Source organism: Otolemur garnettii, unplaced genomic scaffold (genome assembly GCF_000181295.1).
Source record: "Otolemur garnettii isolate 467f Iridium unplaced genomic scaffold, OtoGar3 scaffold00104, whole genome shotgun sequence".
NCBI classification, from domain to species: domain Eukaryota; kingdom Metazoa; phylum Chordata; class Mammalia; order Primates; family Galagidae; genus Otolemur; species Otolemur garnettii.
This window is the reverse complement of record NW_003852499.1, coordinates 274781-298147: the sequence shown is the minus strand read 5'-3', so window position 1 is coordinate 298147 and position 23367 is coordinate 274781. Positions and strand designations below refer to the sequence as shown.

Genomic DNA, 23367 nt, shown 5'->3' with positions numbered 1-23367 from the left:
AGCTTGAGGCTCTGTCTCACCAAAAAAAAAAAAAAGTAATGGAAGAGCTGAATGTGGTGGTTCATGCCTGTAATCCTAGAACTTTGGGAAAATGAGGTGGGAGGATAGCTTGAACTTAGGAGTTTGAGAGGAGCCTGAGCAAGAGTAAGAACCCATCTCTACAAAAATAGGAAAAAAATTAGGTGAGTATAGTGGCATCTACCCATAGTCTCAGCTAGTTGGGAGACTGAGGAAGCCCAAGTACTTGAGCCTAGGAGTTTGAGATTGCAGTCAGATATGATGAGGCTATTTAACCAACACAGCAATGAATTTCAGAGCACAGATTGCAGATAGTAGACTCTCAAAATTGATTACCTGGCATAGATAGGGCAGATAGTCATTAGGACTGTCTTTCATATTTGAGGATGAGAATCTAATACATAGCACACAGTAATGAAATGGATAATTGCATAATTATCTTCAGTTTGGAAACATGGACTTGTTGAGGACAAAGTCCTGGAGAACCTGGTAACTGTCATCGTCGAACATTAAAAGAGTATGGAAGAATTTGAGAGCAGGTGGTTGGAATGGATTTCTAAATGATTGGGAAACTTAAAGCAAGAAAATAAATGAGGAATACATTTATAAATTCTTTGTTCCTGCCAAATAATGAAATGCAGGGGCTTTCCTGCATGGTTAGGTCTGATCTATAACACATCTAATAAATCATGCTGCTAGGAAAATTAGCACAGCTGAGAAGTTGGGGGAAAGTTGTGACATAATGAAAACAACTTATGTTTTATAACTCAGATCTAGTTGTCTTGTCTGTTTGTAAAATGAACCTCTCTGCTTCAGCCTCCCAGAGTGCTAGGATTACACTTCACCTGGCCCAAGAGGTTTTTTCTTAAACCATACATTTGTAAACACTTATTTAATGGTCCTCTGTTTTTAGTTGTTTTAGTGGGTATGAAATGGGTTGCTTATTTTACCTCTGGGAGTAGCTCATCTATGGATTGCTTTTTTCGTTTTTTTTTTTTTTTTTTTTTTAGAACAAGGAACCAGTCCTCTGTATGTAGCCTAGGAAACAGGCGTTCAGCACGATCAGCCTTTTAGCTTTCTTAATGGTTTAAGTTTAAGATGATAAGTATAAGAATTTACTTTAATATTTTATTTTAGTTTAATTTAATTTAATTTTATTTTTGAGCCAGAATCTCATTTTGTCACCCTGGGTAGAGTGCCTGGCATTATAGCTCACAGTGTTATGCTCAAGCTATATCTCTAAAAAATATAGCCAGGTGTTGTGGCGGATGCCTATATCCCAGCTACTGGAGAGTCTGAGGCAAGAGGATTGCTTGAGCCCAAAAAATTGAGATTGCTTTTGATATAGGATTCCCCCACTCAGGACTGGATAGGGATTTCCTCATTCACTACTAGGCCCAGGTGAGCTCAAGAAATCAGACCCCCATTTCCAAGCACAAATAGGCTGCCCGTTCCAGGCCATACCCTCTGGGCTCTTAACAAGATCATGAACGAAGAAGCAACCCGGAACATTTTTTCTTTTTTGGGTGGTTCCACCTTGAGTAGGGAGCACACTCCTCAATCCCTTCACTGAGACAAAAACTGCAAAGACCTAATAAAACCTTGCTCCAGGGGAGGGACTGCATTCAACTCTGAAAGGATATTTTTATACCTACTAAATCTTAGCCAAAATATAATTCTCCAGACAGTATATACCCCTAGACCAGCGGTTCTCAACCTGTGGGGTGTGATCCGAATAACCCTTTCACAGGGGTTGCCTAATACCAGATATTTATATTACGATTCATTGCAGTAGCAAAAATTACAGTTATAAAGTAGCAGTGAAAATAATTTTATGGTTGGGGGCCACCACAACATGAGGAACTGTATTAAAGGGTCGCAGCATTAGGAAGGTTGAGAACCACGGCCCTAATTAAAGAATCCAAGAGAGATTTCCAGCTTGGGTCTAACCCCTTTGTCAGAAGCTCTGATGCTTTTTTACTCCTTCTGTATTCCTTTTTGTCTAGTAAAATCCTATTGTACCACTGATCTGTGGTCCATTTGAATCCCTAAGACCAAGGACCTACTAAAGAAATAAATCCTGGTAACACTATGAGCTATGCTTTTTTTTAGCAGGTCTCAAATTGCTCAAGCTGGCCTCAAATCCTGACCTCAAGCAATCCACCCACCTCAGCCTCCCTGGGTGCTAAGATTATTGATGTGAGCCATCGTGCCAGCCAAGAATTTAATGTTAATGTAATGTTTATGGTTGTTTTTTTGTTTTTGTTTTTTGAGACAGAGTCTCATTTTATTGCCTTTGGTAGAGTGCCTTGACATCACAACTCACAGCAACCTCAAACTCTTGGGACTTAAGTGATTCTTTTGCCTTAGCCTCCCAGGTAGCTGGGACTACAGGTGCCTGTCACAACGCCTGGCTTTTTTTTTTTTTAAGAGACGAGGTTTCGCTCTGGCTCAGGCTGGTCTTGAACTTGTGTGCTCAGGCAGTTCACCCGCCTTGGCCTCCAAAGTGCTAGGATTACAGGTGTGAGCCACTGCACCCAGCATTTATGGTTGTTTTTTTAAAAAATCTCTCCCTACTATGAGATTCTGAAGAAATACCATTTTATCTGAGATTTTATTGTTTTACTATAAGCATAATTTACAGTCTACCTGGAATTGATTTTAATGCCTATGATACCAGGCAGCTCAGTAGATAGGTATCTTATTTGTAGTGAATGAACCCACGGACCACAGATCAGTGGTAGCTAGAACTACAGACATGCCACCACTCCAAGTTCTGACATTTACCTCCTCTGTTTCTCTTACCTGTCAGCTGTAATGCTTGGTGATAGTGATGTGCCAGTAGTCTTTTTTTTTTTTTTTCTTTCTGTGCCACTGATGAGGGATCTGGGAAAGAAACTTTATTGGTTCCTCATTATTCACCAAGGAGCATACCTTGGAAGATAAAATTTTGTCTGTAATTGTGGCAGGACTGGAAACATTAAGAAATTGGAGGGGGAAAGGATTGTTGGATACTACAAAGAGGGGCATTCTGATAGGAAACAAATATCCCCCCCCTCCCCCAGATTTTGGCTGGAGCTGGGTTTGAACCCTCCACCTCCAGCATATGGAGCTGGTGCCCTACTCCTTTGAGCCATAGGCTCCACCCTGGAAACACATATTTCTTGTTAGGAAAGCAGATAAGCAGATATGAAAGTCTTATTCTTAACAACATACGTATTCTAATACTTGTTTTTGATATTTGGCAGTTAGGTTGTTATATGAGTTCTTAGCCAGAATTAACAGACTTTAATATTTTATGTAACTATTGAATATGAATACTATCTGACCCTTGGTTACTGATTGGAACTGTTCTTATTGGTTGTCCTGTTCTCTTCACATTTAGGTGATGGCTTTTCTCTCATTTTTGATTAATTTAGAATTTAGGGGGTGAGGTAAGGGAAATAAGCCAGGGCTTAAAAAGAGAATATCTAAGAGGATATCTCTAATATGTTAGATGTATGTGAAGACAGATTTGCATTTTATGGTAGACATTAGTTCTGTGTGATCTAAATTCTCTTGCTGAAATCAATTAATCTGTCCTAAAGCAGATTGATTGGAAAATAGATTTATAATGATGTGAGATTCTTAAAATGTTCAGAATTATCTACTCTTTTAAAATTTGATCGAGTTCACATGTGGTAAATTTTTCCGGGGCAGTAAATTCAGTAACTTCGTCAGGTAAGCAGTTGATTTGTTTTCTGGACTACTGACCTAAAGAACTAAATTTCTGTTCTGGAAATTTAGCTGTGAGTAGGCATTTTAGAAGTTAAGAATCTCTTGTACTGTCTCCTAGAAGTCACAGCTGGAGAAAGAGCATGTTAGAATTCTGGTTCTAGATTTGGTTTTGAATCCCTTTAGCAGGTTATTTTAGGCCCTGCCCCCAAGAGGCACTTTACACGGCAATGACACTTGAAAGGTAAATGACAAGAAACATGGGGCAATGGGAAATAGTAAATGGGCTTTGGTATTGGTGAGATGCTCTAAAAAAAGCTTCATCAAAAACAGAAGATTTTGAAAAATGAATGACTGGTTTGCATTGGGAGAATTCTCAGGAGTTTGGTATGATGTCTTGGTTCCTCTCTCCTGCCCCATCATTGTTTTTTTGAGACAAGAGTTTCACTTTGTCACCCTCAGTAGAGTATTGTGACGTCATAGTTCACAGCAACCTCTAACTCTTAGGCTCAGGCAATTCTCTTGCCTCAGCCTCCCAAGTAGCTGGGACAGTAGGCACCTGCCTGTTTTTTAGAGACAGGTTCTTGCTCTGGCTCAGGCTGGTCTTGAACCTGTGAGCACAGGGAATCCACCCGCCTCAGCCTCCAAAGTGCTGGGCTGAGCCCAGCCCATGCCCCAACTTTCTATTAAAATTTTTAAATTAATAAAAATGATGAATAGAATTATGAACAGCCTTATTCTTGCTACCTAGAGATTGAGTGTTCAGTAATCTTTTGTCAGAATTCTCCAAATTGTCTCTGGTAAGGGTCATCCATTACATTTGACTGTACTGTCCACTTAGTCTTTTAAATCTAAAAGAATCTTCTCATCTTTATTTCTGCAATATCATAGTTTTGAAGTGATTAGAACAGTTGTCATGTATTTCACATTCTGGATTTGTTCCGTCATTTCCTTTTGTTGCCTGCCTTTTGAAGTTTTTTTCTTTCTTTCTTTCTTTTTTTTTTTTTTGAGATAGTTTCACTTTGTTGCCCTCGGTGGAGTGCTGTGGTGTCACAGCTCACAGCAACCTCCAGCTCTTGGGCTTAGGTGATTCTCTTGCCTCAGCCTCCCAAGTAGCTGGGACTACAGGCACCCACCACTATGCCCAGCTATTTTTTGTTGCAGTTTGGCTGGGGCCGGGTTTGAACCCACCACCATTGGTAGATGGGGCTGGCGCCCTACTCACTGAACTGTTGGTGCCGCCCTACTGTTAACTCTTCATTGGCTATTAATGCTTGATTATACTCTCAATCCAAAATTTATATCTAAAATATTTATACTGACATCTTAATTTCAGTAATAAGTAAACAGTTGAAAAGTTTTATAAGTTGAAGATGTTTATAAAAAACTAAATACATTTGAGGAAGTGGAGTTGAAAACAGCTAAGTAATAGTTCATTCAATTGGAGTACATACTTTTAAAATGTGTTTAGTGGAATTTGGGATAAACTTGTTTGCACATTTGTGATTTTTAGTATACTGTATAACATGGGTCTGAGGGAAGGAGCCAGTCCTTTTATTTCAGTTTTATAAACTCTACATCAAAAGATAAGAGTGCCCAGTAGATGAGTCCTATTAGATATTGCTGTTAATTTTGTCCTGTGCCTAATTTATAAATTAAACTTTATAGGTATAGGAAAAAACATAGTGGTTATAGGGTTTAATACTATTGGTGGTTTCAGGCATCATTGGGGGTCACAGTGTATCCCCTAAAGGGAGGGAGCTGATGTATATGTGTATGTGTGTAAATACCTGTTTATTTGGGGCCTTCAGTTTACCAGTCTTAAAGCTATACTACAAGGTTGTGGTAACCAAGATAGCATGGTACTAGCTGGTGTAAGAGCAGAGGCATAGACCAATGGATTAGAACAGAGAATACAGTTATAAAACCATCCTCCTATTGCCATCTGATATTTGACAGAGCAGACAAAACCATCTACTTGGGAAGCATTCCTATTTGATAAATTGTGCTGGAAAAATTGGATAGCCACATATAGAAGACTGAAACATGATCTGCACTTCTCATCCATCATCCACGAAATTAACTCAAAATGGTTAACTTAAAGCATGAATTCTAAAAGAATTCTGTTTGCAAGCTATGTATTCGATAGAGGGCTGATAAACAGAATCTACAAACAACTCAAAGGGAATCAGCTTTCTTTCTCTTTTTTCTCTCTCTCTCTCTCTCTTTCTCTCTCCCTACAGTCTCAAGCGATTTTCTTGCCTCAGCCTCCTGAGTAGCTGGGACTATAGGCACCCACCATAACACTTGGCTAGTTTTTTGGATTTTTTTTTTTTTTAAAGTAGAGATGGGATCTCACTCTTGCCCAAGCTGGTCTCAAACTCCTGAGCTCAAGGGATCCATTCACCTTGGCCTCCTAAAGTGGTAGGATTACAGGCATGAGCCATTTTGTTAATTTTGTATTAACAAAATTATGGATTTAGTTTTATGATCTAAGCTTTGATGTATTACTATTCCTCTGTTTTACTGTATATTCCCTTTTGTTGGTTTTGACTTTATTTCTATATGTTTTAGGTCTTCGAATCAATGGAGAACTAATCACTGCCTACCCCCAAGTGGTGGTGGTGAGAGTACCAACCCCTTGGGTGCAAAGTGATAGTGACATCACCGTTTTGCGCCATCTGGAGAAGATGGGGTGCCGGTTGATGAACCGACCTCAAGCTATCCTGAACTGTGTTAATAAGTTCTGGACATTTCAAGAGCTGGCTGGCCATGGCGTTCCTCTGCCAGATACTTTCTCTTATGGTGAGATCACTAATGAGAATGTGTTGCTGAACGTTACAGTATCGGTAGTTTTAAAAGCCATACTAAAGTAATAGGGTAAAGTTACGAGTGTGAAGGAAGTTCTCTGTGACTTTCAGTTTTAACAAATTGGGCAGGAGAATTATGTTTTAAGATTGGTTCTACAGTATGGGGTGGGATGGGGATAGCAAACCTTTACTCTACAGGGCCAAATTATAAATATTTTAGGCTTTTTAGGCCTTAAATTCTCACTAGTGATCCTCAGTTCTGCTGTTGTAGTATGAAAGCTGCTGTAGATGATGCTTGAACACAAATGACAGTGGCTCTGTGCCAGTAAAAACTTTATTATGAAAATAGGCACTAGGCCAATTTGGCCACAGGCAGACCCTAGTTTGCCAACTACTGAGGTGAAAGATCATAGAATTTGGTGACATCTTTAAATTACTATTTTCATTACCATTTTCATGTTTTTAAGAAAATGACACTTGGTCTATGTACACTTGAGTAGTACTAAAACTATATATACACACACACACAGTCAGAGGACAGGGGTTTCTTTTTAAAATTTCATTAAGTCTCCAGGCATTCTACTCAGTATATATAAGAGAGAGAGAGAGTGTGTGTGTGTGTATATATTTTTTTTTTTTTTGAGACAGAGTCTCACTTTGTTGCCCCCTGCTAGAGTTCTGTGTCGTCATAGCTTACAGAAACCTCAGACTGTTGGGCTCAAGTGATTCTCTTGCCTCAGCCTCCCAAGTAGCTGCCCACCACAACACCTAGCTATATTTATGTATGTATTTATTTATTTATTTTGAGACAGATCCTCTGTCACCCTGGGTAGAGTGCTATGACATCACAGCTCACAGCAACCTCCAACTCCTGGGCTCAGGTAGTTCTCCTGCCTCCGCCTCCCAAGTAGCTAGGACTACAGGTGCCTGCCACACACCCAGCTATTTTTTGGTTGCAGCTGTCATTGTTGTTTGGTGGCCTGGGCTGGATGCGAACCCACCAGCTCAGGTGTTTGTGTCTGGCGCCTTAGCTGCTTGAGCCACAGGCACCAGGTCAACACCTGCCTATTTTTAGAGACAGGGTCTCACTCTAGCTCAGGCTGGTCGGAGTACTGGGATAACAGGTGTGAGCCACTATGCCTGACTCAAGACTATAGATATTTTAAAGGAATCTACCAAGCCTTTGTAGCATGTATGCATGCACTTGATGCTATTAGGAGTTACACGAGAAGAAATAGCATTATTTAATATAAGTAACTTGATAGTTCTTTTTAAGGCTTTTGGGATATTGTATCTTGTATCATGGTGCAACAATTTTGATTTTATGGGAATGGAAAAGGAAGAAAGCGTTAACTAAATTAGCAAATATTACCTTTGTTCTAATGATGGATTAAAATTTGTTGACTGAATCATTGTAATTTTGCTAAGCTGAAAATTAATTTGTACTGCAGTTGTTTAATGAACGTTTTCCTGGTTTAATTTTCCCCTATCCTCATGCTAATTTTTACAGTTACCATCTGTTTTTATCCTAATCTCACTATTATGTTACCTGTTCCTGGGCAATAAAAATAAGAAGCAAGGCTTAATGCATGGATGCTAAGTTACCTCAGTGTAGAAAGAAGGAACTTCAATTAATAATAGAGATAAGAAAAATTGGTGTGTGTTTAGTAATAGGGGTATATGTGTGTTTGAAGCATCTCTTTAATCTTGGGCAAGTCTTCTCAACTAGTTCACTCTTTAATTTCTTAATCTAACCAGAGAACTGGATATATCAAAGTAAATCTTGGGGCTTTTACTATTTGTCTGGTAGAGTGGAGAAAAATAGGAAAAATGATAAAGAATTAGGGAGCTCAGTTTAGCTGAAAGATTTTATTTTGTTAAGTTGGAAATCAGAATATGTATAGTTTGATAGCTAATATTCATTTTAAAAGGTGTGGTTTTAAATAATTGAGTGATCCTTTCAACTTTTATAGAAAACAAATGGCATACATCAGGCTCTTCTACCTCCCTTGTGTTGTAAAAAAATATCAGTCATAAAACACTTCTGCTGTTTTTCTTAAATTCCTTTTTGTTCATTCTCAAACCAGGTGGCCATGAAAATTTTGCTAAAATGATTGATGAAGCAGAAGTACTGGAATTCCCAATGGTAGTGAAGAATACACGGGGTCATAGAGGTGTGTGAGTTGTTGCTGTAGTACATAATTTTGAAATTACTCTTGCAAATTAATGTGGGTGGTTTTGAAACAGATCTTCTGAAGAATAATTAGAGGGTTCATAGTACCTCAGATTTACAGAAGGCTACTATGTATGTGTGTTGTTCAACTTGGGTAGAAGCTATTTCTGTTTTGTAGTTATCCCATAGATTTTAACATGCATACCTAACTTAAACTCACGTTAATGTTTCTGTCTTCTTCCTCAATAGAACAAGGAGCTTAAGTCACCAACTCCAGCCATTCCCCTCTCAGTTTATAGAATTTGAGGACTTCAAAGTATAAGGCAAAACTATAAAACTTTCTTATAGTATATGAAAATATCTTCATGACTTTGGATTAAAGAAGAAATTTTAAGGCATAAAGTGATACATAAACACGGGTTATTGCCTTTACAGGGATGGCTGGGTCAGAGTTCAGCTGGGACTGTTGACTGGATTCTTTGTATTTGGCTTTTCCATTATAGTAGTCAGGAGTCTCCAGCCTCCTACAGTGAATGCTATAGTGAACAAAGAAACCATGACCTTTTATGACTTACTCACCAAAATTATACAGAATTTCTTTTGTTATATTCTGTTGGTTGGAGCCATCACAGCCCTCTTAGATTCAACTAGAACGTGACAAATTCTGTCTCTTTCTCTCCACTTGCTCCATACGAGGAATACACAAACAGCCACTTCCATTGTCACAAAAATAGGCAAATGGAACAGTCAAGAATTCAGAAATAAATCACTGTGAACAATAACATGTTGTTATGTTACTATATACTAATACAGTATATCCTTTTAATATAGCATATATATATAATATTTTTTTTTTTTTTTTTGAGATGGAGCCTCAAGCTATCCCCCTGGGTAGAGTGCCATGGCATCACGCTCACAGCAACCTCCAACTCCTGGGCTCAAGCGAGTCTCTTGCCTCAGCCTCCCAAGTAGCTGGGACTGCGGGCGCCCGCCACAGCGCCTGGCCATTTTTTGGTTGCAGCCATCATTGTTGTTTGGAGGGCCCGGGCTGGGGATTCGAACCCGCCAGCTTAGGTGTATGTGGCTGGCACCTTAGCCACTTGAGCCGCAGGCGCTGAGCCTATAATATGTTTTAATTAAGAGAGAAAAAGTTTAAGAGAGAAAAAGTTTGGCTAATAAATGAGGCTGACATTGGCTAACCTTTGGAGGAATACAAATCTTTACAACATATACCAAAATATAATTTACTGTTAAAAGTTTGGGGATTGGGCCACGCCCATGGCTCAGTGGGTAGGGCGCCGGCCCCATATACCAAGGGTGGCGGGTTTGAACCCAGCCCCGGCCAAACTACAACCAAAAAATAGCTGGGCGTTGTGGTGGGCACTTGTAGTCTCAGCTACTTGAGAGGCTGAGGCAAGAGAATCACCTAAGCCAAGGAGTTGGAGGTTGCTGTGGGCAGTGTGATGCCATGGCACTCTACTGAGGGCAATAAAGTGAGACTCTTTGTCTCTATAAAAAAAAAGTTTGGGGATTGGGGGGATGGTATAAAGAAATTATTAACCTTGTCTTTATACACTTTTGATTGTCTCACTAATTACCATAACTAAATTACTTCAGTTAAAACAAGGAAATCTTTAAAAGAAATAAAGTACAAAAATATAAATGGCTATGAAATAGCAAACTGGGACATGAGACTATTCAGGCAATAGATCTCAGCTGCCTACACTTGATGACTTATCTGTAGTTTTTATTTTATTTTTTTTCCAATCACAGGCAAAGCTGTTTTCTTAGCTCGAGATAAGCACCATTTGGCTGATCTAAGCCATCTTATTCGACATGAAGCTCCATACCTATTCCAGAAGTATGTTAAAGAGTCTCATGGACGAGATGTACGTGTCATTGTTGTGGGAGGTCGTGTGGTTGGCACCATGTTACGTTGTTCAACAGATGGGAGGATGCAAAGCAACTGCTCACTAGGTAAAAAGAACTCAGATGTCTTTCTGGTATGCAAAGTAGTAGTGTAACTTGTCCAGTGAGCATTCGTACATGTATAACTGTAGGTCTTTTTTACTTAATAAGTTGGAAAAAAAGTTTTTTCACATATACTATGATTTATAGAGATACCATCAGTGTATGTAATAAGTAGTTTTGAGTTTATTTTTCATTTATTTATTGTTTTTTATTTTTTGAGACAAGTCTCAAGCTGTTCCCCTGAGTAGAGTGCCATGGCATCATTGTTCATAGCAACCTCAAACTCTTAGGCTAAAGTGATCCTTTGGTCTCAGTTTTTCTATTTTTAGTAGAGACAGCGTCTTGCTTTTGCTCAGACTGATCTCATACTCATTAGCTCAAGCAATCCACCTGCCTCAGCCTCCCAGAGTGCTAGGATTACAGGCATGAGCCACAGGCTCAATTTGTTTTTGTTTTTGTTATTGTTTGTTTGTTTTTGAGACATAGTCTCTATGTCGCCTTGGGTAGAGTGCCGTGGCGTCACAGCTCACAGCAACCTCCAACTCTTGGGCTATTTGGCCCAGCTATTTTTGTTGTTGTTGCAGTTGTCGTTTAGCATACCTGGGCCAGGTTCAAAACCTCCTGCTCCAGTGTATGTGGCGGGTGCCCTAGCTGCTGAGTTATAGGCTCTGAGCCACCCCTCAGCTCAATTTGTAACCTAATTTACACATGTATGAGATGCCCCTTTTTGATTATACACTTCTTTTGTGTATAATTGGAGTTTGTTAAGCTGCATCGTAACCCATTTTAGCTATTGGTTCAAACAAGTTGTTGACTTTGATTTAGTTAAACATATATTTTTTCAGCTCTCTATGAAATACATCACTTAGTCTGTGAATTTTTCTTCTTTTCTGTTTTGTTACACTGTCATAGTAATTTTGTCCAGCTCATGGCTTTAAGTACCATTTATATGCTTCTTACTTTCAAATTTTTAATTTCAAATTTTTTTCCCCCTTAACTTCTCATAAAAACTGCCTACCTGAAACTGGTTTTGTTGTTCAATGTGATGATAGAGCTCCTATTTCTTTAGTCAAAATGATTAACTGATTGTCCCAGCACTAATTATTGAGTAGTCTGTTCATCACTAATTTGTAATGTATTGAATTTCCATACAGGCATTGCTCTGTATCAGGGTCCTTTTGTCTTTTTCTTTACTCATATCTTTTTCTATATGAATTTCTGTCTTTATTCTTTTGGGATTATGCCAGATATCTGATAGAGCAAGGAACTCTTCTGTCTTGTTTGTCAAAATTGAATGCCCTCATTACATTATTCCTAGGGAGGCTTTTTTTTAATGAGTATTCTCCTATATTTGTTATTAAGAAAAATAACAGTTAACATGTCTAGTGATGGTACTATGCTTCCTGTGTATTTATCTCTTTGTTCCACACAGTTTCTGTGGAATAGATAATTACTACTCCTTTATTTTTTTTAAACATGAAGAAACCAAGACACATAACAGTCAAGTAGTTTGCTCAAGATAATAGATGTCATAAAGCAGTTGTCCTCAAACTACAGCCCGCAGGCCTCATGTGGTCCGCCTAGGACATTTATCCAGTCTGCCTGGTGTTTTTGCTGCCGCTGCCTGTCCTGCTTAGCAGCCTACTCATCCCGGGGCCCACAGTCCAGCCCTCCAACTGTCTGAGGGACAGTGAACTGGCCCCCTGTTTAAAAAGTTTGAGGACCCCTGTCATAAAGGGTGTAACTGGAATGCAAATCCAGAATATTAAGCTCTAGTACTGACTGCTTAACTACTCTATTTTGCTATTTTTTGAACATCTTGGCTCTAAAATTAGAAAGTTACATATGACAGCTATGCAGACATCATCTAGATTTTCAAATGAGTGTTATGAATTTAACTTTTTTAAACTGTTAAGCTCGATGCTTCAGTCTCTTTTATTAACAACATGATCTAAAAAAAAAAAAAACCCACTAACATGATCTTAGTTATGTAAAATTATACACACATACCTGACAGATACTCAACTATGTTAGATAACTGTGGTTATCCCAGGAAATCAGCTGTCAAGCTATTTTTTGCAAATTCAGTCTGCCCTCCCTGTCATGTTATTCAGACAACCATAGGAAGGAAAACAGGTAGTTGTATAAGTACTGAACACTACAAACTTTTTTCCTTGTCATTATTTCCTAAACAATACCGTATAGCAATAATTTTTGTAGTGTTTATATTGTATTAATATAAGTAATCTTAAGATGACTTCAAGTATATGGGACGATTATAGATTATATACAAATACAGTGCATTAAAAAAAATATTTTATGTAAAGAACTTGAGTGTCCATGGATTTTTGTAATCATGGAGGATCATGGAACCCTGTGTATAATGAGGGATGACTACTACTTTGATATTTTCTGTGACAACTTTTGTTGACTTAAGAAATTTTAAGTAGGCTCGGCGCCTGTGGCTCAAGTGGCTAAGGCACCAGCCACATACACCTAAGGTGGCAGGTTCGAATCTAGCCTGGGCCCACCGAACAATAATGATGGCTGCAACCAAAAATAGCTGGGCGTTATGGTGGGTGCCTGTGGTCCCAGCTACTTGGGAGGCTGAGGCAGGAGACTTGCTAGAGCCCAGGAGTTGGAGGTTGCTGTGAGCTGTGATGCTATATAACTCTACCCAGGGGGACAGCTTGAGGCTGTGTCTCAAAAAAAAAAGAAGAAGAAATTTTAAGTAGCTTTACACCTCACAGTTTTATAATGTTATTTAAATGTGATTCTTTTCCCTCCTTTTTTCTTTTATTTATTTATTTATTTATTTATTCTTGCCACTGTTTGAAAAGCTGACAGTGTTAAGTTATAATTGCTGCAGTGATCTGCCTAGTTTCTGATTTCCATGGCAGTAGATTTAGTGTTTTGCTATTGAGAATATTTTATTTCAAGAGATCAGTTCTGCTGGAATTTTTAGTAGGGATGATTGTCAGATTTTATCCAATGGAGGTGAGGTCTCACCATGGCCAGGCTAGTCTTGCTTGAACTTCTGTCCTCAAGCAATCCTCTTACCTTGATCTCCTGAAGCACTGGGAGGAATTAGAAGGCATGGTTGAGCCACAGGTGCCCTGTGGCCCATAACATATTTTTATTTTATTTTATTTTTGAGACAGAACCTTAAGCTATCCCCCTGGGTAGAGTGCACTGGCATCACGGCTCACAGCAACCTCCAACTCCTGGGCTCAAGCAAGTCTCCTGCCTCAGTCTCCCAAGTAGCTGGGACCACAGGCCCCTGCCACAACGCCTGGCTTTATTTTCTTTTTTGGTTGCAGCCGTCATTGTTGTTTGGCAGGCTGGGGCTGGATTCGAACCCACCACCTTAGGTGTATGTGGCTGGTGCCTTAGCTACTTGAGCCATAGGTGCCAAGCCCCATAACATATTTTTAAAACTCCTTGATCACATTTGATACTAAGTTTCTGCTGGCTTTATTTAATGTATTGATAAGCTTCCAATGTTTTCTTAGGGCAATCTATATTGGCAGAGTTACATTGTAATAAAGGATAATTAAATAAAACTAAGCTGTGAACCCTTCTAGTACTGGTTCCTTTCACAGTAGGTCTTTTATCACTTTCCCAATCCCTTCTGTGATAATTGGCCTGCTAAAGTTGACCACATCCTTTTCGGTCAGTTTCAGAAATTTATCATTTAATGCAAGAGTCATCCATTTGTTTTAAGTTTCACATTTTTTGTCAGAGATTCATGAGATTTTTCATATGCTTCTTTTAATTTCTTCTTTGTGATTCTGTTTTTATTATCACTCTTAGTCTTATCAAAATAGCTTTTGGGTTTTTAAAAAAATTCTATTTTTTCTATTCTCTTCATTTCACTTTTTTTTTTTTTTTATTAAATCTCTCTTTGTAGCTGCTTTTGCAAATAACCTCTAACTTATTTCAAAATAGAAACATTTCACGTTAAACATTTTCTTCTGAGGGAACTTTCAAGAAGTATTTTTCTCTTTTCTTTACACATAGTTGTCATTTTCCTTTGTGATTTTCTTTTTAATTCAAGGAATCAATTTTGAAGTAGTTAATATTATTTTAGTTTCTTTTAACATTACTTTATAATTTTCTTGAATTAAAATGTGGCCTATAAGTCTCTTCTAAATTTTGTTAAGATTTTCTTTGTAATGTTTGACAAAGAGAAAAATGGTTATATACTCTAGTCAAGAGATACAAAGCTATGAAGTAGTTTGTTTTGCCTTTGTCCAGTATCTCTTTGCCTTCTCCCTTTAGTTTTCAAATTTTCTTTATTATTTTCTTTAAACTATGTTTGTCATAAGCAATATGTAACTAAGTTTTATTTTTATTCCAATTTGACAAGTTCCTTCTTTTAATGGGAGATTTCAATGTATTTTTAGTGTTATTTCTAATGCATTTCACTTTATTTCTGCAGTCTGTGTTTATCATTTAAATTAAATTGTTGCTTCTTTTTTCTTTTTAAATTTTTACTTGTTCGTAAGATACTATTATTTGTATTTTTACTCCCGCCCCCAAATCCAACTAATTTGGAAGATAAGCCTTGGTTTTGCATTCCTCTAAAGGTTACCATCCCTTTCTCTGTGTTCATAATCAGACATAATCTTCTCTATCATTATTTGAGAAGATAGCAATTTTCCCTGATACTTTTTCTTTCCTACTTCACTATGTTATCGTAATACATTAGAACCGCCATAGTTGACCACCCCCCTACCTCCCTACATTGTTCACCTCCTTAAGTTGACCTGATTTTCATAGACCAGGCATGCACTACGCATACATATATCAGTATAGTAAGCCTTGTTCCTTATGTAGACTACCTCTGTATGTCGAGCAGTTTGTTACAGATCCTTTGGGTGATGAACTTTACAGAGGTTGTACTGTAGTATAAAGTCTTGGCATACTTTGACTTTCCCCTATCGTCCCTTGTTTCTTTTCTCCAATAAGATTATGGCTCGGCACCTATAGCTCAACCGGCTAAGGCACCAGCCACGTACACCTAAGGTGGCGGGTTTGAATCCCCAGCCCGGACCCGCCAAACAACGACGGCTGCAACCAAAAAAAAAATAGCCGGGCGTTGTGGCGGGCGCCTGTGGTCCCAGCTACTTGGGAGGCGGAGGCAGGAGACTGGCTTGAGCCCAGGAGTTGGAGGTTGCTGTGAGCTGTAATGCCACGGCACTCTGCCCAGGGGGACAGCTTGAGGCTCTGTCTCAAAAAAAAAAAAAAAAAGATTATAGCAATTTTACTTCCTTTCCTACTCTTTACCCTTGATTCATTCATTCAGTGAACAAATAGTTTTGAGCACCTCCTAAATGTCATGTACTGTTACAGCAGTATTCTGTATACAGTGATGAATAAAACAAAAATTGCTACTTCTGGGGTTGATATTCCAGTTTTCCTGAATTCATCTAATAGTTTTAGTTCAGGTCTATATTAGAATTAGGATTTTCAATAATCCTTATATAGTACTTTATTCCCAAGCATTCTTTATCCCATAATGCAAAGTGCTTACTACTGTTACTCCTGCATCTTGAGATCTCTGTTCTTAGTCATTAGTATCTTTTCCTGATTTTTCCCCCCCAGTGGGGTATGTGAGTGATAGATACTCTCATGTATTCTATGACTATAAAAAGTGCTCTTTCTACTTTCACTTAACAATTAACACAGGAGACTTTTATGGCCAAATGTGGGGGAGTTTCTCCCCACACACTGTGCAGGCAGTCAAGCCTACAGTGGAACACCAACTGAGTATCTTTCAATTAATTTCTAACACTGTCTATCTGGAGATAGCATCAGATCCCACAAGTTGAGGGTTCAGTCCCCAAGACTGCCACTATTGCCCTCCTAAGCCCCCACAATACCAGTTATAAGTCCAGGTTTCTAGAACTTCTAAACCAACTTCAACTTGGGATTCCTATGGTCCCTTCCTTAGGTTCAGTTAATTTACTAGAGCAGCTCATGGAACTCAACTTAAATTTACCAGTTTATTCGAAAGTATAACAGATGCATAGTCTAGGTATGGGAGGAGTACAGAGGCTACATGCTCTCCCCAGGTGTACCATACTCCAGGAACTTGTATATAGTCAATGCAGAAGCTCTCTGAACTCTGTCCTTTGCGACCTTTTATGGAGACTTCACTGGCATGATTGATAGCTGTGTAGAAATGTGGTTGTACATAAAGGGCACGATATGAACCCAACAAGGTCTGTCTTTGCAGAGTCTTCTTGGCCTGTCTGTGCAGTATTCCTTCTTCCAGGGTATGGGTTAGGACCCCTTCAGAATCGAGAGGGTTTTACTGACCATAATCAGAATGGCAGGTGAAGATTGTAGTCCTGCCTGGGGTTGGTGAAAGGAGGGGAGAGGAAAGTTAGAGATTCTGTTTTCAGAGGCCTGAAGTGCCCCAGGCATTATAACAAAAGACTATATAACAGGGACTATAGGAGTTAAAGGCCAGGAATTGTGGATAAAAACCAACACACATATATTTCAGCATATTTATCTTTCTCCCTGTGAGGAGTACAGTACCTTGGAGGAGATACAATTCTCCTTGCTGCCTTGAAGGTTTTATTATTGAATGTACAGGTCTGACTTTTTTCTTTGTAGGCAACCTTTTTATTTTTACGTTTTGGGATTCCTCCCCCCCCATAGAGTTCAAAAAATTTTATTGGAGGGGTGGCACCTGTGGCTCACTGCAAGGTGCCAACCCCCATATACCGAGGGTGGCAGGTTCAAACCCGGCCCTGGCCAAACTAAAACAAAAAAACAGCTGGGCGTTGTGGCTGGCGCCTGTAGTCCCAGCTACTTGGGAGACTGAGGCAAGAGAATCACCTAAGCCCAGGAGTTGGAGGTTGCTGTGAGCTGTGTGATGCCACGGCACTCTACCAAGGGCCATAAAAACTGTCTCTACAGTTTTTTTTTTTTGGCCAGGGCTGGGTTTAAACCTGCTACCTCTGGCATATAGGGTTGACGCCCTACTCCTTTGAGCCACGGGTACTGCCCAAGACTGTCTCTACAAAAAAAAAAATAATAATTATGAGATTTTTTTAGGTATGTGTCTTGTGAATTTAGCCTGGATTTTAGTTAGATGTTTTTTAATCAGCTAAGTTTTTTCTATAGTTTTAGGAAATTTTTAAAATTACTATCTCTTTGTTTCTCTGCTTGGGGAGGTCCCCCCGCCCCACATTCACCTCCACATTTTTTATCTCATGTTTTCATCTATTCTTTGAGCTGTTTTTTTACACTTGATTTTCTAAGTTAACTCAAGTGACTACACTTTTCAGTTCTTCTGAATTTTTTACTTGGATAATCGTGTTTTGTTTCAGCTTCAGAAAATCTTTCCATGCTAGACATGAATATCCTTTTTTTTTTTTTTTGGAGGCAGAGCGTCAAGCTGTCCCCCCTGGGTAGAATGCTTTGGCATCACAGCTCACAGCAACCTCCCAACACATGGGCTCAAGTGAGTCTCCTGCCTCAGCCTCCCAAGTAGCTGGGACCTGCCACAGTGCCCGGCTATTTTTTGGTTGCAGCCATCATTGTTGTTTGGCGGGCCTGGGCTGAATTTGAACCTGCCCCCTTAGTTGTATGTGGCTGGAGCCTTAGCCTCTTGAGCCACAGGCGCCAAGCCAGATCATGAATATCCTTAAAGTGCTCTTATTTCTTTCCTTCAATTCATGCATGAGTTGCTATTTTTCTGTTGTTCCTGTATGAGGGCTCACTCAGCCCTCGTTATTTGGAGTATTCCATGTGGCCTGAGTTCTGCAGATGCTAATTCATGGGCCAGTATTCCAGTCTACTGAGCTACTAAAAGGCCTACTCCAGGCTACTAAAAGAAGCCTTTCTATTTCCTGGACTCTATTTTGCCAGCCTCAGTGGTAGAGAAGACTCAACTTACCTGTCTAGCTTCTTTTTGGCCTCTTTGGGGGTCAGAGAAATTAGTCATAGACACATAATGCTATCTGCTTTACTCCTGTGGATGCACCACTTCGCTCTTTGAGCCAAACTCTTTTTAAAGTTTTTTTTTTTTTCCCCCATACAGAGTTTCACTGTGTCGCCTGGTAGAGTGCCACAGCCTCACAGCTTATAGCAACCTCCTACTCTTGGGCTTAAGCTATTCTCTTGCTTCAGCCTCCCAAGTAGCTGAGACTACAGACACCCACCACAACGCCCAGCCTTTTTTTTTTTTGGTTGTAGTTGTCGTTGTTTGGTAGGCCCGGGCTGGGTTTGAACCCACCAGCTCCAGTGCATGTGGCTGGCGCCCTAGCTGTTGAGCTACAGGCGCCAAGCCTTTTTTTTAAAGTTCTTTGCTTTTCAGTGCTTAGTTTAGAGGTTCATAAAGCTCTCAAAGTTTAGAGGTCTTAAAGTGAGAGGCTCTAGTTCTGTTTCCTTTCTCTCAGATGACAGCACAACCCAAGACTTCACTTTTATCTAACAAGCTACCCTAAGACCCACAAGCCTTTGGCTCAGGAATGGCAGATGGATTAAAGTAGGGGATATAGAGGAAGAGAGCTATGTTTTGGTCATCATGTTCCCAGATTCCATTCTATCCTCTGTGCCTGTTATTCATCTTTATTATGCAGTTATGCATCTCTATTATTAAAAATCAGTAACACTTTTTATCGTACATAAAGTGGTCTAATTAAATTTATGCTGGAATTCTTTACACTTGGCCTATATTCTTGCAAGTAAGATATGCTCCAGTAAAATAATGTCTTCCTTGGAAAAAAATAATGTATTGAAAAAGTACAAAGTCAGCAATTCCTGGGAGACTTAAGTGGGGAAAGGGTCTCTAATGAAGGAAATCTAGACTTCAAAGTACCAATTTTATAATTGTACCAATTAGACTTAACAAAGTCTAATTACAATTTTACAGTTGTACCAAATCTAGACTTACAAAGTACCAATTATAGTATTACACTATAATACTTTCATTGGCTCGGCGCCTGTGGCTCAAGCGGCTAAGCCTCCAGCCATATACACCTAAGGTGGCGGGTTCGAATCCCCAGCCCGGGCCTGCCAAACAACAATGATGGCTGCAACCAAAAAAAATGGCCGGGCGTTGTGGCAGGTGCCTGTAGTCCCAGCTACTTGGGAGGCTGAGGCAGGAGACTCGCTTGAGCCCAGGAGTTGGAGGTTGCTGTGAGCTGTGATGCCATGGCACTCTACCCAGGGGGATAGCTTGAGGCTCTGTCTCCAAAAAAAAAAAAAAAAAATACTTTTGTTTTCAGTACTGATTTAGAGGAAAGGGTTAGTGTTAGAGTCCAACTTTAATTTTACTCTAAAAGTTTATCATTTTGGTAACTTACTTTTCTTGTTTCTCTTTTGCCAGGTGGTGTGGGGATGATGTGCTCATTGAGTGAACAAGGGAAACAGCTAGCTATCCAGGTGTCTAATATCCTGGGGATGGATGTGTGTGGCATTGACCTATTGATGAAAGATGACGGCTCCTTCTGTGTCTGCGAGGCCAATGCAAATGTAGGTTTCATCGCCTTTGATAAGGCTTGTAATCTAGACGTAGCTGGTATCATTGCGGACTATGCCGCCTCCCTTCTGCCCTCTGGCCGGCTCACCCGGCGTATGTCCCTGCTCTCCGTGGTGTCCACGGCCAGTGAGACTAGTGAGCCAGAGCTGGGTCCCCCAGCCAGCACTGCTGTCGACAACATGAGCGCAAGTTCCAGCTCTGTCGACAGTGACCCTGAAAGCACGGAGCGAGAGATGCTCACCAAGCTTCCGGGGGGCCTATTCAACATGAACCAGCTACTAGCCAATGAAATCAAACTCCTGGTGGAGTGAGTCCACCAATTATTAACCAACAAAACCCGTGTAAAACTTAACTTTCTTTCCTTATTTTTATTTTCTTCCTTCCTTTTTTTTTTTTTTAAACAACCAACTTGCAATGCTGTTCATGGAAGATGCTCAGGAAGATGAGAGAAATTTAGTAGGATTAGTTGGAGAGAAGGAGAATAATAGATGAGATCTTTGCTAGTAAAGATGTTACTGACTTTTTGTTTACAAATCCTACAGATAGAGAGGCAGAAGTGGTGGGATATAGAACATGTTAGGCTCTCATAGTTACCCATTTAAATTACTAAAAAGTTTGTATGCTGTCAGGCCATGAGGAGCAAAATTTTTGTCATGGTCTTTCACTTTTGTTTTTGTATAAAAAAATTGTTTTGGCACAAATATTCAAGTAGCATACTTCACAGTGTGTAGCAAGATTAGCAGTGGGTGAGGAAAACATCTGCCTAAATTCCACACGTTTTTATTTACAAATCTAAAAATTCTGACATTTCCCTATTAATTACCAGCTTTAGTTCCTAAGTTGTTTATGAAATCTCAAGGGGCTCTTTTATTGGGGTTTCTTATTTTTTGTGTTTTGTCATCTTTTAATTTTGGTGGGAGGGCAAATGAACATAATCCAATAAATAAAGGCTTTTTAATGACAAAATTGGCATGCTTGCATGATGAAAGGGAAATGAACAGTATTGCAATGTTTGGTATACAAAATAATATTTACTCAATGTAGATAAAATTTTACTAGTTTAAAATGTGCATTGACTTGTATTTGTTAGTGTTTTAGTCTTTTTTGAAAGATATGCTGTTAATGTTCCTTTTTTCTTTTTAATATATGCTAGTCTAACATTCCCTGCTCTATGCCTGCATCTTTAACAATGGCCAAAGTGAAGAAAATGCTACCTTTTTTGTTAACATGACACTGACTTGAAACATACATTTGAAGCCTTTTATTTTTTCCTTTTTTTAAATTTTTTTATTTTTTATTTTTATTTTTTTGGTGGTTGGGCATTTAAAGAATAAGAACAAGGAAAAATATTTTTTTCTAGGTCAGATCCAGGGCCTGTAAGTTCTTAAGTACAAAGCTGGAGTGATTTCTAATGCCAGCATTATATATTTGCATTTTTCACATTTTATGAGGGAGTATATATGTATGTGTGTGCACGCATGCATGTGTATGTGTTTTGCTTTTTGTTTACATCAACTAATCAAAAAGAATAGATTTTAGAAAAGGAGCATGATGGGAAACAGTTTTTGAGTTTAAAAAGCAGATGAGTTGTTTTCATAATTAGACTTCACTGAAGTAGAGGTATTCACCTAAAGACATAAGGTGAATAAGTTCTTAGGCCTTTATGTGCATATGTATGTTGTTTGGTTTTTTTGTTCCTATACTGTTCAGCATATGGTTTATTCAAGGCTACATTCTTTTCTTTAATGCTTTGGCTATGCATTTTCTCTTTTTACACGTAGGATTTGGGATGGGGGTGGGCTGGATATTTTTGTTTGGGGGCTTACTTAGCAGTATTGAGTCTCTGGTAGCCCTACTCTAAGCCTTCAATACTGTCCATTCTTTAAATTCCTTTACTTTCTGAATCTATAATAGCCCCAAAACTGCATATAATATGAGCCTTTAAAACATGGGTAAAACTATCCCAGTGATGGGTTTGGATGGTATGTTAAGAAATGGAGATGCTGCAAAGCTCAACATAATTTTTTAAACAGCAAGTTTCATCTCCCTACAAATCCTCTGAAGCTTTTACCCCAGCTCTTTCTTGCCTCTCCAGTGCTATTTTCATTCACATGGACCTTAAACATAATTTCTTGGACACTACTAGAGAGACTTCGAGGCAATAATAAAAGATCAGTATTAACCAGTTCTAACAGAGGTTTGATCATGCTTACCTGTACAGTTTTTCCCGTTTTAAAAAGGAATGTAATAAAATTTGGTTTTTTCCATAGAATTAAATAATATTAAAATTGAGTGAAAGGTTGATTGTTGACGAATAGAATAGTACCTCTCATCTGTGCAGTGTTTCATTTCACCTCAGAAGAAAAGATATATAAGAGGAGTTTCTAATTTTTCTTAGGATATTCTAATCACGTCTAAAAGAGTTTGACTTGCAAAGGGGAATGGGGGACTCATATTACATATATTAGTACCTCTGAATCTTTAACAGAAAGAAATACTTGGTACTTCTTTAGCTAAATGACTATACTTTGGAGGATGCTTACTATTTGGATTAGAGAAATAAATGAGCAAGAAAGAACTGCTTAATTAAACCAGCATTCATATGTTCGTGTAAAGACCATCTGGTTGCCACATATAATACATACATACTTTGAACAGTTACATGTCATGTGTATGTAAATTAACATACTTTAAAACACAAATAGAACAACTTCTTTATATGATGAAAAAGCTCAAGCTTGTGTTGGTGGAGTAAGGGACCAGGAAAAATGTAGTCTTTTTAAAAGCTTAAAATCAACCAACTATATTTTAAGAAATATCTGAAATTAGTTCACCTATAGTTTTACTCACTATTTATCTTTTATGCATTCACTATATTAAAACATGGCTTTACCAACCTATTTTTGGATTGTACACACTCACATGTTAGAATGAACAGGGCAGGAATGGTCATCTTAGATTTTAAAAACAGAGATATCACCTTGACTTCCAAAACAGTTAAGATAAAGAATAAGAACATACCATTCTGGAAGAACCCAAAGGAAACATCAGATATTTAAATGAAAGTTAAATTTATTTTCATAATTGTTTAATAACTTTTGTATAATCTTCATTGCTATTATGAGAGGTAAAAATGTATTTATCAAACATGTATAATCATTATCATGGCAAAATCTGAA

The 23367-nt window shown here is 38.7% G+C and overlaps 1 protein-coding gene across 1 annotated transcript in view; it reads left to right on the top strand.

Annotated features, from left to right (window-relative positions):
- RIMKLB (ribosomal modification protein rimK like family member B) overlaps positions 1-21154 on the top strand; it is a 65323-nt gene extending 44169 nt beyond the window's left edge. The window contains exons 3-6 of the mRNA XM_003796365.2: positions 6307-6537; positions 8630-8716; positions 10489-10692; positions 20036-21154. Coding sequence (XP_003796413.1) covers positions 6307-6537; positions 8630-8716; positions 10489-10692; positions 20036-20499 — 986 coding nt within the window. The 3' untranslated portion in view covers positions 20500-21154. The remainder of the gene's footprint in view (positions 1-6306; positions 6538-8629; positions 8717-10488; positions 10693-20035) is intronic.
- Positions 21155-23367: the final 2213 nt, after the last annotated feature.